Source organism: Dasypus novemcinctus, chromosome 2 (genome assembly GCF_030445035.2).
Source record: "Dasypus novemcinctus isolate mDasNov1 chromosome 2, mDasNov1.1.hap2, whole genome shotgun sequence".
NCBI lineage: Eukaryota > Metazoa > Chordata > Mammalia > Cingulata > Dasypodidae > Dasypus > Dasypus novemcinctus.
The window spans coordinates 143918065-143933490 of record NC_080674.1 but is presented as its reverse complement, the minus strand read 5'-3'; the positions used below and the strand labels follow the sequence as shown (position 1 = coordinate 143933490).

Here is a 15426-nt window from a genome sequence, read left to right as displayed (position 1 = left end):
AGACTGGCTGATGACTTGTTTCCTGTGCTCATATCATTGGCCAGATAGTGTGTTGCACGTGAGCATGGATCATCCATGTCTCCTCTGCCACCAAATCCCCAATGCCAGGCACATGTAGGTGCTCCATAAATGTTTGTTAAATGAATGAGGGGTGAACACTAGGGACTGCACTAGGCTATGGAATTTCTAAAAAAAAAATGCTTTTGAGAATTTACTAAGTGCCTGACACTCCTAAGAGCTATTCATGTATTGAGTCCTTTAAGTGGGTATTACTGTTCTCATTTATGAGAAGAAGAAAATGAGACCCAGAGCTGCTAGGTCACCTGCCATGGTTGAACAGTTAGAAAGGAACAGAGCCAGAACTCGAGCAAGCAGGCTCCAGAACCCATGCTCTCTATTTTACCACCCACCTTCTCCAGTGGGGTGTCCCTGTGATAGCCCAGGAGAAACCCCTACCCCCACAAAGCTCCCATTCTAAAAGACCAATATAGGATGTGCCCAGCAAGACCAAGTGAGGTGCCAATGGGGTCTCAAAAAAAAGAAATGGTCAAGCCTGCTGGTTCTGGTCGTATACTCTTGTGGTATGCCATAGCAACCTCATGCACACTCTTTGCTGGGTTCCCAGCCCTTTGTGTGGCCATTGGCTGTGGGAAAAGGAACCTCCCATTCATCAAGTGCATACTCACTGCCTGTCTCAGGGCCATGTGAGGGAGGCAGTGTTATCTCCATTGTAAAGATGAGCAAACTCAAGACCCTTAACCAAGGGCACATGGTGTCTTAGTTTGCCAATGCAGCTATAACAAATAGTACAAAATGGGTTGGTTTACACAACAAATTACCATCTCATGATTTTGGAGATTAGAAGTCCAAAATCAAGATGTTGGCAAGGCTAAGCTTTCTCCAAAGATTGTAGCATTACAGTGATGGCAGTCCTCCGTCACATGGCGACCTGTCTCTCTGGCTTCATCTATGTCCAAATTTTACTTTGCTGACAAGGACTCCAGTCAAATGCTTTAAGACCACTCTGATTCAATTTGGCCTCATCTAAGAAGGTCATCTATGGTGCAGCTCTGCTGTAAAAGATTTATACCCTGATGCTATGGTGGTTGGTGAATTGGCGAGCAGAGTTGTAGAAAATGAATGGATTAAGCAGCAGTGAGGAAAATTCTTTGATAAGTGGCAAGTGGAGCATGTTGGTGGTAACTTAAGGGAGGGGTGGCATGAGCTGGTGTGGAGTCCTCGGGGGTTATGTGTAGAGCTTTGAGTGACTCATTGCATATGATTGTAGCATAAACAAACTCCCCATCTTGTGCCACTATAGTAAGGGAGCATATCAGCCACTGCCCAGCGTTCATTTAGAAATCTGCTCTCAGAATTTGTATACTGTATCCCTGCTCTGTAGATTTAGCTGAGTTGTTAATTCATGACCTTTGATGGTGCATTGTTTCCCTTGTCCCACAGGAAGATGCAGATGTAGAGTGGAAATTTGCTCGGGCCAAGCTCTGGCTGTCTTACTTTGATGAAGGAAGAACTCTACCTGCTCCTTTTAATCTAGTGCCAAGTCCTAAATCATTTTATTATCTCATAATGAGAATCAAGATGTGCCTCATAAAACTCTGCAAATCTAAGGCCAAAAGCTGTGAAAACGACCTTGAAATGGGCATGCTGAATTCCAAATTCAGGGTAAGTGGCATCCAGTTTATTTATTTATTTATTTTTTATTTTATTGACTTTGTAATAATATTACATTAAAAATATATGTATATGAGGTCCCGTTGAACCCTACCACCCCACCCCACCTCTCCCCCCCCCCCCCAGCAACACTCCCTCCCATCATCATGACACAGCCATTGCATTTGGCAAGTACATCTCTGGGCACCCCCACACCCCATGGTCAACGATTCACACCATGGCCCACACTCTCCCCCATTCCATCCAGTGGGCCCTGTGAGGATTTACAATGTCCGGTGATTGCCCCTGAAGCACCATCCAGGGCAGCTCCATGTCCCAAAGACGCCTCCACCTCTCATCTCTTCCTGCCTTTCCCCATACCCATCAGCCATCATGTCCACTTTTCTCAATCCAATGCCACCTTTTCTATGTGGACATTGGATTGGTTGTGTCCATTGCACCTCTATGTCAAGAGGAGGCTCAGATTCCACCTGGATGCTGGATGCAATCCTCCCACTTTCAGTTGTAATCACTCTAGGCTCCATGGTGTGGTGGTTGTCCTTCTTCAACTCCATCTTAGCTGAGTGTGGTGAGCCCAATAAGTCAGATTGTAGGTGCTGGAGTCTGTTGAGGCTCAGGACCTGGCTATCACATTGTCAGTCCAGAGATTCAAATCCCCTAAATATATCTTAAACCCCGACACTAACTGCACCTCCAGCACATTAGCATGAAAGTCTTATGAAGAGAGATCCCATCTGAGTCCAGATTCGTCACACATAAACACCAGTTCCAAAGAGGGGCCATCTGACATGGCAGTTAACCCCATCGGCCATGACCATAGCACCCATGGATCTCTTTAGCCCTCGAAGGAACCGATATCTGGGGGTTGTATCTACTTTATCTGTCTCTCTTACTCTGCTCAGTTGTGCATAAGGGCAATCCTTCTGACAGCCTCCAGACTCTTTTTTAGAGACTCGTAGCCATATAAACTCATTTCTCCTTTCCATTTCCCCCTTACATTAGGTCAAACAGCATTTTAAAGTCATGTTATTTTATGTAGACAGGGATATTCCGCTGATCCATGTTGAACCTTCCATATGAGGTCATTTTCCAGTTGCATCATCAGTTGGTAGTTGATAGTGATCCCTCAGTGCCAGGGAGGCTTATCCCCGGGTGTCATGTCCCACGCTGGGGGGAAGGCATTGCATTTACATGCTGAGTTTGGCTTCGAGACTGGCCACATTTGAGTAACATGAAGGCTGACAGGAGGAAATTCCCAGGCACAATGCTGCTCTAGGCCTTGTTCTTATTTTAGGCTTATCAGCTCCCAAGCATAGTCATTAGCGTTATGGGCTCATGGGCATCCAGTTTATTGAGCTAGAGAAGACAGCAGGTGCGGGAGAAGCAAATTGTGTGTGTTTGATTCAGATAATGTCCCCTGATACAAGGGAAGCCAGGCACTCGAGCAGGTCATTGCTCCTCAGAATGTGTTGGACACATCTGCAAAGCACTGCCACCTGCAGAGGCTGCCCGTGGTACCTCCCCTTCTCCCTTGAACAGGTCCTTGGGGAGGTGCATTCCTGGGGACTTAGAAGCTGCCCAGCTGAGCCAGAACGCCAGCAAGGAGAACTCCATAGTGGACTTGGAAGTGGAATGGCTGTAGCTAGAAAGTTTCCTGGAGAAGACCCCTGAGAAAATGATTCCCTGTCACTATCTCCCCATCCTAGAGATTTTCAATGCCATTCACATAGCAGAATTTCTGAGAACTCCTGGAGGAAAGACGCCCCTGTGACTTTGTCTAACTCAGAGCTTCCCAAGCAAATATGACCAAACAATACCCCCTGCTAAGATCCTAGAGAACTAAAGCTCCCAGCAACAGTGTTCTAGGAGGCCAAGCAGTAGTGGGCATATCAGCCTCCTGAGTGTCCTTCTTTTAGGGACAGCACCATCTGTACATGCTGCATGTATGCATGTGTGTATATATCTATTTTTTCCCCAGAAGACTCGCTACCAGGCTGGCATGAGGAATTCCGAAAACCTGACGGCAAATAATACTTTCAGCAAGCCCACCAGATACCAGGTAACCACTACTGGGGCACAAGTAGGCTCCATTAAGAAGAAGGGTCTGGAGAGACAGAGAGCATCAGGAAAGGCCAGGGAAGTAACTTGGCAGGTTCAGAGCAGCTGGATCCCAATGAGCATGTAGGTTTTATTCTGTTTCCTAAGAAGGCGGCAAGAAGATGGTACGCTTTTACTTATGCTTCAAGAAGACCACTCTTGATGGCTATCATGATGAAAAGGATGTGGATGTTGCCCAGTGGCAGCCGGCCGTAGCTTGGATTGGGGTGTAAGTAAGGCAATGGAGAAAAGCAGAGAGATTCAACATCCATTCTGGAGGTATCACCAACAGGAGTGGCTGCTGGGTGGATGTGAGTGTACAGAGTGGGGGTACCCAGAGTGATTCGATATCTGGGTATCTATCTTAAGCAACCAGGAAGATGTTGATGTCTTCAGTGAGCCCCTGTCCTTAGACCTCCAGCCTGCAAAGCCTGTTGTTTTAAAAATTAGTAACAAATCTTTTGTACTTGAAAGCTTTGCACCACATTTGGAAATTAATGCCAAATCTCTATATCAGCTTGAGTCAGCCCAAGAGCCAGTGATAAGTGGTAACTACAGGCTATTGATTCTAAAAGAATGGGCCATTCTTTCTGCCTTCCACTTCTTGATGATCTGTAGTTTTATCTCTGCTGATCGTTTCTTACCTGATGTAAACTTGAAGCTGTCCTGAGAGTTCCGTTGGGCCCAGATGATGTATCTGTGGTGTACCTGGATTTTGTCCAGGTTCTTGACTATGCTACAGAAATGAATTTCAAGAGCACATCAGATGAGTTAGGCCAGTAATTTATTCAGGTAGGGAGGGAAGAGAAATGGGAGAAAATAACAGATCATGGGTCCCAGGTTGAGAGGAAGGGGCTGAAAAGTGATAAAGTGGGCTGATTTACAGACTACAATTTCCCACTATAGATTCTAAATGCCCACGTTTTACTTGTATGGCAACCATGGCAGAGGAAAAACGGCCAGCGCAGGGTGCAGAAGGCAGGAACAGGCACTCGGATCAGCACCGGGACAGGGCAAACGCAAGAGAGCAAGAGGTCTTCATGCTTGCTTTTTAAAACATTAATTATTCCACCCCTTTGCTAATGGCAGGGGAGGAGTTCCAGCTGTTTGCTGTTTTGATTGATTACCCCACCTATCAATTCCCCAGCAGGGCCCAATGATAAAGTCCTCGGGGAATATCTGGGGCTTCTGCTGGCTTCCAGAGGAAATCGTGGTCTGAATGGCAGAAAATTGTGTGGTGGGGGGCAGGGTGGATCTTCCAGCAGCCATCTTGGGGTTTTTGAAAGAGATCATGTGGACTCTTTGCCAGGTTCCAGATCCATCTGTTAATTCCCTATCTTACTAGCTGGCTTCATCTGGTGCTGCCTTCCCAAAGGGATAAATAACAGAGTTAGCATCTTCCAGACACAGGTCTCAATTGAATCTTCATCCATATTTCAGAAGCCAGTGTGCAGTTAGGAGAATTTAATTGTACAACTAAGAAATATCTCATCCCTCAAAACATGTATAATTTGATCAGATGACACAGCTTAAAATTGACAATGGATAAAACTCATATGGAATTGTGCACAAAACTGAGACTGGCGAGTTTGACCTGCTTTGAGTTATTTTATACGCCAAAAACCTTTGGTCAGCAGAAGGATTATTATTTCTCAGCTTCTCAGAGAGAAGTATAGATAAACTAGAACACTCTAACTGGTTAAGCCCAGATCTCTCCTGGGTTTTTAACAAAATCAGCTACAGAGATTAAGGAATATTGATGATTGTGAATGTCCTAAATCCACAATGAATCCTTTATGAACAAGACCATTTTCAAAAGCTGCCTCAGATGAGTCTCATCATTGATGGAGTCCCTGATGCCTTAAATCTCCCCAAGAATCTCCTGCTGTGATTACAGAGATGGGTTGGTTTGCAGCTTCAGGCTACCGGTGACCTTGGAAAGCATAGCTCACCTTGTATTTTGTGAATCCACCAGGAAAAGCCTGGGGCTACTGATTCAAATAGAAAGAAAAATTGGGCCAGTCAACATCAGAGGAAAAGTCTTGTGAAAGCAGCTAGCAGGCCCAGGCAACAAGACCTTTGCATTTGCACATTTGCACTTTGCACAACCCTGCTCAGCTAAACATGGGCATTTTCCTGGGCTATCACTGCTTGTGAGAGGAGTAAACCTGAGCTGACAGTAAAGGACAGCTGGGACTGGACTAGTCACTAGCTCAGGGTAGGCTCACTGCATTCAGGTGAGAGAGGTGGTTTCTTTTAAACACATTTAACAGATGAGGGAACTGAGGCCCAGCAGTTAAATGACTTGCCCAAGGTCACACAGCTGGCTAAACCAACATCCGTTTCCATTTCACTCAGAAGGCACCTCTCTTTCCACCATGTCACTGCTCCAGCACTTGCCCCCTTATTCCTCTTCGTAGTTTTGCACCGGAACCTTCCTTAGAATCCACCCCACCCCCACCCCCACAACTGTGTTTTACAGTAACTAGGAAGAGCCTGAAATGCAGCAGTGAGGACCAGGAAGAGGTTCTTTTGCTATCACCTGACTACAAAAGGTGAAGCAGAACCATGAATATGGGCAGGGATTTGATGTTTGCTCTTCTGTTCGCTTGCGCCCACTGGTGACCTTCCCAGCTGCATTTCTTTCCTCCCAAAGCAGCTTCCAAATGGGCACTGGACAAGAGGAGCCCACATCACTCCCTCTATCTCACTATCCAGGTCATCCCCAGAACACCATCGCTCTGAGGGCATCTGCTGACAGCCTCCTGCTATGGAGAAATTCTGTAGTGTTTCCAAGAAGACAAAGGCACCGTCGTTCATACGTGTTTAGTGGCTAAGCTTCTGTTTCCTTTTCGTCTCTTCGGTATATCTACTAGATTGTTTAAATGTAATGTTCTGGGTGTTTATTTAAGCCTATCAATCCTTCCACTATATTTGGGCCTTTGCTGTAAGGAAAGACAGTTCCTTCAGACTTCAGAGGCTCGCTGTGCTTCTTTTTCTTAGGTTTCAGCGGTTTCAGTATGTCTGCATTGTTTTTTGCACAAATTAGTTCCATGCATTTGCCTTTTTCCCCCCAATCTGGGCTTTGTGGACATGACCATTAAACAATAGAACAAAACCATGATATGACTGAGATGGCCGAAGCATGCCTCCTATGAAAACTATGTATGACCTGTTCCAAGATCCAGTGTGTTAGTGGGGTGTGTACCAATGCCCTATATTTACTCACTATATTCATAGTCAAAGCAAACAAGTCACATCCCAAATAAACATAGAATCCAGGCACAATCCATCATTTGAAAAAGTCCTAATCTTCATGATACAATCCCTTCCCTCAAATGCAGTGGGGCATTCTCTTTTTCACCTTCTAGATGGCCTTTACTATAGATATAAAACAAGTCAGATAGGCAACTTACCAATGCTTATTTCTTCTATTTTGGTGTCTGATAAACCCCAGATTAACAAATGATTTAACAAATGGTAAATGAGCCATTTTGTCCACTCTCTGCCAAATGTTCCTCAATTTCTGTTTCTATAGGGGGCAACATTGCTTTCCTCTTCAGCCATCTTCAACATATAGTATGTGTTCTCTTTTTCGCCTGTGCTCTTAGCTGCCTTGCCTGTAAAACAGAAAGTTGTCTCTTCCATTGAAAGACTTGGGAAACACTTTCTCTTTTCCCCTTCACCAGCAGCAGCCAGAAGCCATCTGGGCTCCTTGGAGTCCGGGCTAGGGAAGTTGTGTGGCTTCCTCCCTGGATTTAGGTCTCAGTGTTAATGACCATTCTTACTCATTGTTCATCTCATTCTCATACACTCCAGTATTCGTTCTTTCACCTATATAATCTCTCTAAATGTACTCCTCTCCAGCACTTGCTAAATACATGGGAGGCAGGGTGGGGAAAGCTGTCACTGTCAGAGACATATGAACTTGGGAAAATTGTATTATCTTCGTGAAGTGAAGAGACTCTAGGGAAGAGAGCAATGAGATATCTCAAAACCATCACATAGGAAGCAACTTTCCGCCCACATAGTGAAGGAGGAGAGGCTTTTCATAGCTATCTTTTCTAGAAACCTATATCTGTGGCATCCATGTTAAGTAGGACCTTGGGGCATTTTCCAACCATTTCATATTTTCTGGGGGCAAGATTGGCATCTTGCTCTTATGGATCTCAAGTTGTCTAGCATGCACATACCAGAGGGCAAACTGGATCCCTATCAGGACCATGGAGTCTCTAAGCAACTGACAGGCAGTTAGACTGTTCTCCCTTAAGATACCTGTCCCTCATGGGAGAAGTAGGGTGGGAGGAAGGGTATCTTCAGTGCTCATCTTCCTTTGCTTCAGTATTGAGCCTCTATATCCCTCATGCATAGTGAAAGATTTAACATCAAACGTTTGCTTTCCTACCCTTTGAGCAGCAGGTTTGCAGCTCAAGTCAAGGACACCAGTGCTCAAGAGTGGGCTATGAACGTTCATACCAATAACATGTCAGTGACCCTCTTCTCCAATGGGGAAGGCCATCTATCCTCTAAAATCTCGCTAAGGGTTCCTCCTGCCCTAGACTTTGGTGCTTTTTAAGAGGAATATTGGTACCTGGAAGCAGCCCAAGCCCCCTTTGACCAACAGGAGCCCACTTCCTACATCTCATTTCCTAAACCATTTTGCACTTACTCTCTTTCTGAGGCTTGGATAAAGCTTTGGTTTTGATTTCAGTGAAAGCCAATCTGCCTCTTACAGGCTGTGTTGCCTTGGAGAAGTCATCAAGCTCCCTGAGCTTCAGTGTCTCATCTGTAAATTAAGAGTTAACTCCCACCTCACTGTGTTTCTGGGATTCAACAAAATCAGTTTTATCAAAGAATTCGCAGAACTCCTGGCCTATAGAAAGTACTCAATATATTTGTTTCTTTACTTGTCCCCCTTTTTGCCTTCCTCCCAGAGGGTAATTCTGTACATTTGAGGTCTGTGAGCAAGGTCACACCTCTTCAGAACAAATGGAGTTTGAGGGGCACATTTTTGCATTAATATTAAATGAATACACTATGGAATATTTTTAAATAATCAGTTTAATGGATTGCACTACAACACAATGTCTATGCTAAGGCAGGAGGATTGGGATTGCTGTCAGAGCTATAATATAAAAGGATTTGACTCAAAGGGAACATATCACTTCTGGTCTCCAGCTTATAATTTTACATCATAAATATAAAGATCCTTTAACTGACAGATGCAGAAACTGAGGAATCTTTAATTCTTAAAGTTTGCCTCAAAAAGATGGCAAATGTTAACCAGATCCCCTTAACTTCTGTCAGCCTGAGAGTTTGCAGTATAAGAATCCTTCTGAATTTCCTACTCTGAATGGTGGATACTTAGTGTTTTAGTTTGCTAGGCTGCTGAAAGTAATACCATGAAATGGTTTGACTTAAGCAATGTGAATTTCTTCACTTACAGTTAGAGTCTAGGAAAATGTCCAAATCAGGTCTTCAGCAAGGCAATGCTTTCTTCCCAAAGACCGGCTATGGGTGATCCTTGGCTTCTCTGCCAAGGCACATGGTGGCTTCTACTGGTCTCTCCCTTCTCTTCCTGGTTTCGTTGATTTCAGCTTCTTGCTTCTTTGACTCTCTCTTTGTCTGAATTTAATTCTCTGATAAAGGACTCCAGTAAGAGGATTAAGACCCATCGGAATGAGGTGGGTCACACCTTAACTGATGTAGCCTCCTCAAAAGGTTTTATTTACAATAGTCCCATACCCTCAGAAATGGGTCAGCTTTAAGAACACGATTTTCTGGGGTACGTACAATTCCAAACCAACACACTTTGGTAACTAGATTTTTTTGCCATGAGAACAAGGTCAAGACAAAGATTATTTTGTGGTTTTTTTTCCAATTTAAAATGAAAACAGCATTATTAGTCTCATGGAAAGGTATATATTCTTATATCTTAAGTGACTAGTTTTACTGAGAAGGTCAATAAGAAATTGAGAAGTGCAGTTTAGCCACTCATATGATAAGACCTGGGCCTCTCTGAAAAGTAGCAACATGAGCTCAACTTGTTAATTAACTGTTCAGCCCAAAACTTAAATCATGACACAAACCACAGAGTCAAGTGGCCCATGATCTCAGGGCTGAGGATGGGCCATCCCTGGCCTAAACGAGCTGAGTCAGTGGCTCACAGGAGAAAGCCTTTGATAGGTTTAAGTGAAGTCACAGAAGCAAGGGCCAAGATTTGCCTCCTTGGTAAGGTTTTCACCCTTGGACCATGGAGAGAACCATCCAGTTGGTGATAATAATGAGTTCAATCCTCCAGCTTTTTGCATCCCCACAGTTCATTTCCCTTTCATTTACAAGAAGCTTTTCCTTCGCCCAGTTAGTCAGAGAAGCTGGCAGCCTGCTCAATGTCACACAGCAAAGCCAGGGGCAGAATCTAGGTCCCTGCAGCCTTCCTCAATCTAGAAATTGCTGCTTCTCCAACCTCTGTCCTCAGGTATGAATAGGTGAGCAGGTCACAGGAAGGGATAACCAGGAGCAGGGTAATCCCTCCCTCTTTACCATGCTGTTCATCTCTTGCAAGATTCAGAAGGCTCAGCTCCCAGAATATTTTTAAATCCTGTGATTTCACAGGAACCCTGGAACGACTGCTGGCAAAATCAAAAGTTCACCTCCTGCAGTCTTTCTTACACTTGGCTCTATTCTTGGGGCTTCTTAAGTATTTATTCATGCTTTGTTTGCTTAAGGAACACAGTATCTGCATAACAAATGGGCTATGAAGGCCAAATCCTTCTTCTGCCTCACTGAAAGTGCAGTGTCAGGAGTGTGGATTTCATAGGCAGTGGTGGCGAAACATCCACATGGCAAAACCTCTAGAGGCCCGGCTGTACCTGTTTCTGCTTCTGGTAGGAATTTTCCAAGTGACAGGAGACATGTCCTCCAAGCTTGGTCCTGGTTTCTGTACTAAGCAAATCTTCCGTCATGAATTGCCCACTTCACTGTCTTCTCAAAATGAGGCAGTTCCACTTGGGCTGGGCTGCTAAGACATCAACAATATTCCCTCCTGGATGCAACAGTTCTTAAAATGGAAGGGTTTCAGAGCTGAGGTCCAGCCAGGGAAGAGGATATACCTGGCCAAGCCACAAAGGGGATCAGGGTTGAGGAGCACCCATGGATCTAAGATGGTTCTCTCTGCTTGGCTCAGCTTCATGCCATCAAATTGTTCCCTTCCTTCACCCTGGGTCAGGTGGATATTTAGCTTGGGGTGTGGGGGGAAGGGTGGTACTTAAAGGAGCCCTCAAAAGTGAGGCACCAGATGTAGGAGCCCCAGTGGCTGGCCAGGCTCCCGGTAGCACGGAGGAGGCTGCCTCTACGCTAGGCCGGGGTTGTTTGATGCCTTGTGTTCACATTACAGAAAATCATGAAACGGCTCATAAAAAGATATGTCCTGAAGGCCCAGGTGGATAGAGAAAATGATGAAGTCAATGAAGGTAAGTGTATTTGTTTCCTGTTGCTGCCCTAGTGAAGTAGCACAAACGTGGTGGCTTAAAACAACTCAGATTTATTATCTTACAGTTCTGTAGGTCAAAAGTCCAACACAGGGTCTCTTGAGGCTAAAAGCAAGCTGTCGGCATGGACAGGGCTACTCTTCTTTCTGAAGGCCCTAAGGGAGGATCAGTTCCCTTACTCATGCAGATACTGGCAGAATTCATTTCCCTGCAGTTGTAGAACTGAGTATCCATTTCCTCCAGGCTTTGCACCCAGCCCCACATCTCAGCATCAGCAACAGGGCAGGGAAGCCTGCTCACCCTGCCACTGCACTTTCCATTCTGTCATCACATCTCTCCAACCCACTCTTCTGCCTCCTTCTTCTACTATTAAGAACTCATTAGATTGGACAGGGTCCACCTGTATAATTCACAACACTCTCCTTTGTTTAAGGCTAGCTTATTAGCAACCTTCATTCTACTCGCCACCTTAATTCCCTTTGCCAGGTAAGATTAACCTATTCACAGACATGACGGGGATCAGAACATGGCCATCTTGGGGAGCCATCCTTCCGCCGGCCACAGCAATGCCTGCGCTGAGTCTGCCCCATGACTCTTGAGTTCAGGATGGCCCAGAAGCCTGTTGCTGGAACCTCATTCCATGAGCACACCTAGATTGGGCAGACAGCATTTTCAGATGCTGCCTCTAGCCCAGCTGCTTTCCAGCTGGCCCTGTCCTGTCTCAGTCCCAGGCTCTCAGAATCTGATGACCAGCCGTGTTTCCCAAAGTATACCCCGTCTTGGAATCACCCATTAAATAGGCAGATCCACACACCCCATTCCAGTCCTAAGGAATCAGCATTTCTGGGGCGAGGTTGAGAATCAGCATTTGGATAACAGCACTGGCTGTTTATGATGCACAGTGAAATTTGTGAACTACGTTATTTTCATTGTACAAGATATTTTCCAATCTGTTTTAAGCCATTACTCTTAAGTGAAATGCAGACGATCTCCTGCCAGGTAACTAATCTTCATGAGTTATCTAGCATAAATCCTAGAAACAGCTTCATCCATGAATTAAGACACTATGTCTTCTCCTTGCTTGGACCCACAAGGGACAACCCAAAAAGCCTGGTCATTTAATGCCCTTCTGCAAAATGGCCCTTTGCTCCATCCTGGGGTACCCAACATTCAACCTGAAGATCAGCATGACCAAACTGACCCCCAGGCTGGCATCATTGAGGGGTTCATCTACCAACCTCACTTTGGGCTCTCTAACATAAACAAGCTTCAATTAATGTGCAACTGTGAGTCAAGTGAGTGTAGTTGGTTCTAGGATGTGGAGCTGTCCAGGTTTCATGCCTAGAATCACACCATGAACTTAGACCTGGTGAAGCACCTGGTGAAACAGGGGATATCTGCATTTGTCAAAACTGATCACATGGTTCTAACCACATGGTTCATGGTAGAAATAAAAAGTGAGAGTCCCCACTTGGTGGCCCCTCATTATGGGAGGAGGAGGCAGGCACTGTGGTGGCTTGTATTACTGAGGCAGTGTTGCTTGCTGGTGTACTTGGAATCTGCTTTGACAGCCTGCTCACTCCTTGAGAGAGTGGCCAGCTTCATGGCTATACCAACTCTGCTGAGCCATTCTCTTCAGATATCTTCAAGTTTCTTCTCTCTGTAAAATTGACAACAGAACAAAACATGAAAAAAGCATTCTAATTATTAAGGGTGTTGGTCAGAGGTCTTGAAATCTGCCTTTAATGGCTTCAAAATCAACCTTCTAACAATCATTATATGAAATATGTGCTGAGAACACAATTCATGATACTGATCTTTATACCCTCCCACCCCCATCCCTACCCATCTACCTCAAACCACCCATAGAAAAGGTTTCCAGAAAAAGGAGAAGGATTTTCTTTTCCTTTTTTTTTTTTTTTTTTTAGGAGGTACCAGGGATTGACCCTGGACCTTGTACATGAGAATTAGGAGCTCAAACCACTGAGCTATACTTGCTCCCCAAGAAGGGTTTTAAATGGATGAAAGTGTCCTTCAGTGGTGGGAGCTGAATGGAGACTTAGGTCAAAATAGAGCTCCCATCCCCTTACCTCCACCTCTGGTGGATCCAGCCAGCACCCTGATGTTTCACTGGAAAAACACACACCCCAAATACATGTAGGATGAGCCCCTTCCACCAGCTCATACTCACTAGGCACTCATCTGTCTTTGCAGGTGAACTGAAGGAAATCAAGCAAGATATCTCCAGCCTGCGCTATGAGCTTCTTGAAGAGAAATCTCAAGCTACCAGTGAGCTTGCAGACCTGATCCAACAGCTCAGTGAGAAGTTTGGAAAGAACTTAAACAAAGACCACCTGAAGGTCAACAAGGGCAAAGACATTTAGCAGCCCACATGGGCATCTGTGACTTCTACCAGCATTCCAAGGCCAGGATGGATGCCCTGGCCACCAGCCCTGCTGGGAAGGTGTCCCAGGCCACTCCTCTAGGACACTAAGACAATACACTGGCCCACTCTCGAGCAGCATTGCTGACATCTCCAGCACAGTGCCTGCCTGGATCTGGAATTGTTGAGAATCTACAAAGTCTGGTAGGAGAAGCTACCACAGAAGAAGGGCGGGAAGTGCCCCTGGACACATGTGAAATCTTCAGTCCAACCACAGTTGAAGTGTATCCCTGTGGCCAGAGCAGGAAGAGGCCATCTTGATGCACACACGTGCCCTCCCATTGCACATGGGACAGCAGCTCTCTCTGTGCCCTAGAAAGACAAATCACCTCATCTCATGAGCCCCCTTCTTTCTCCCTCCCCACCACACACACACACACAAACATACACCAAACAGAACCGGGAGGTGACCTGTGATCTATTCTTAAGTGCCAGATGAGAACACAGATAGCCTAATAGCAAAATAGTTCTATTTGTTTATAAAAATAAGTTTAATAATCCTAAATCAAAAATTGTACTGTAGGCAGAACTGTTTAGAAAACAACAAAATCCAAATGATGTATTTTTACCTTTATTAAGATTCTCTTGTATTTACTATTTTTACCTGAAACAGAAAGAAATAAAATTACCTCATCATAGCCTGGAGAGCCTCTAAGGATGGCTGCAGGGGCCATCCTTGCCCCCTGTCTAGAGGTGCTCTTGGGTCGCAGGACCAGGGCGGCCCTGGGAGGAGAACAGGGCAGGGGTTGGGGGTGCCAGCCAACCACCTAAAAGCCATGCGATCAGGACCCCCAGGAAGTTCCTGGCTCCGGCCTCCCCACCCCTCAAACCCTCCCCCACTCCTATCCCCACCCCTAGTGACCTCAGTCTCACCAAGGTCAAGGAGACAAAAGAAATGGTGATGGAAGTGGAATGTTTTCTCCTGCGCCACCTCTCACCTTTTCCCTGGAACTCGGGTGGGTGTGGGAAGAGGACGTAGTGTCAGATGCAATGAAGCCGCCAACGTCATGGACCACCGGGGCCCAGGAGTGGGAGAACTGCCACCAGAGGGCGCCCAGTCCCAAACAATGCCCTTCTGAGCAGATCACCGAAGATGCCACTGGGGGCCAGGAAAGCCAAATGGTTCCAAGGAAACACTAAAATAGGAATAGCCCGATGTACTGAGCAACTACTGTGTGCCAGGCACAGATATGGATATGGATTTAGAGACGGAGATACAAATGGAGAGGGGTTCATGTTTCAAGAGATATATCTTCAGGGAAACTTTTTTTAAAATTTAGATCTGCTATAAAAAATAAAAATCAACAGATCAATAGGGTGATAATCAGAGCTAATATTGCTCTCGGCATTTAGAGGGTGGGGAAGGGCTATGACAAACTAGGCAGTCTGTGCCCACTAACAAGTGGCACAGCCAATTGTTGCCATAAGGAATAATGGCCTAGTTTGGCCAAATCATCCCAATTTTTATTTTTAAAAAGTAACTTTTGCTGGACCCCTTGCAGTCAAGATAGGTGATAGTGGCTGGAAAGATGGTCCCAGTGGGCTGAGGGATCAATGGGTACAAAACGCAAAGTATATGTCCTGGGTGCTTGTATTAGTCAGCGTTCTCAGGGAAAGAGAATCAACAAGGGATATCTGTCAATAGTAAGAGATTTATCAGAGTCACTCATGCAGCCATGGGGATGCACAAGTCCAGGTTCTGCA

General features: G+C 45.4%; 1 protein-coding gene across 1 annotated transcript in view; it reads left to right on the top strand.

Moving 5' to 3' along the window:
- The window catches only part of TRPC7 (transient receptor potential cation channel subfamily C member 7), a 158265-nt gene extending 143905 nt beyond the window's left edge, over positions 1-14360 (top strand). The window contains exons 9-12 of the mRNA XM_004467395.3: positions 1462-1683; positions 3671-3751; positions 11186-11261; positions 13494-14360. Coding sequence (XP_004467452.1) covers positions 1462-1683; positions 3671-3751; positions 11186-11261; positions 13494-13663 — 549 coding nt within the window. The 3' untranslated portion in view covers positions 13664-14360. The remainder of the gene's footprint in view (positions 1-1461; positions 1684-3670; positions 3752-11185; positions 11262-13493) is intronic.
- The last annotated feature ends 1066 nt before the right edge of the window (positions 14361-15426 follow it).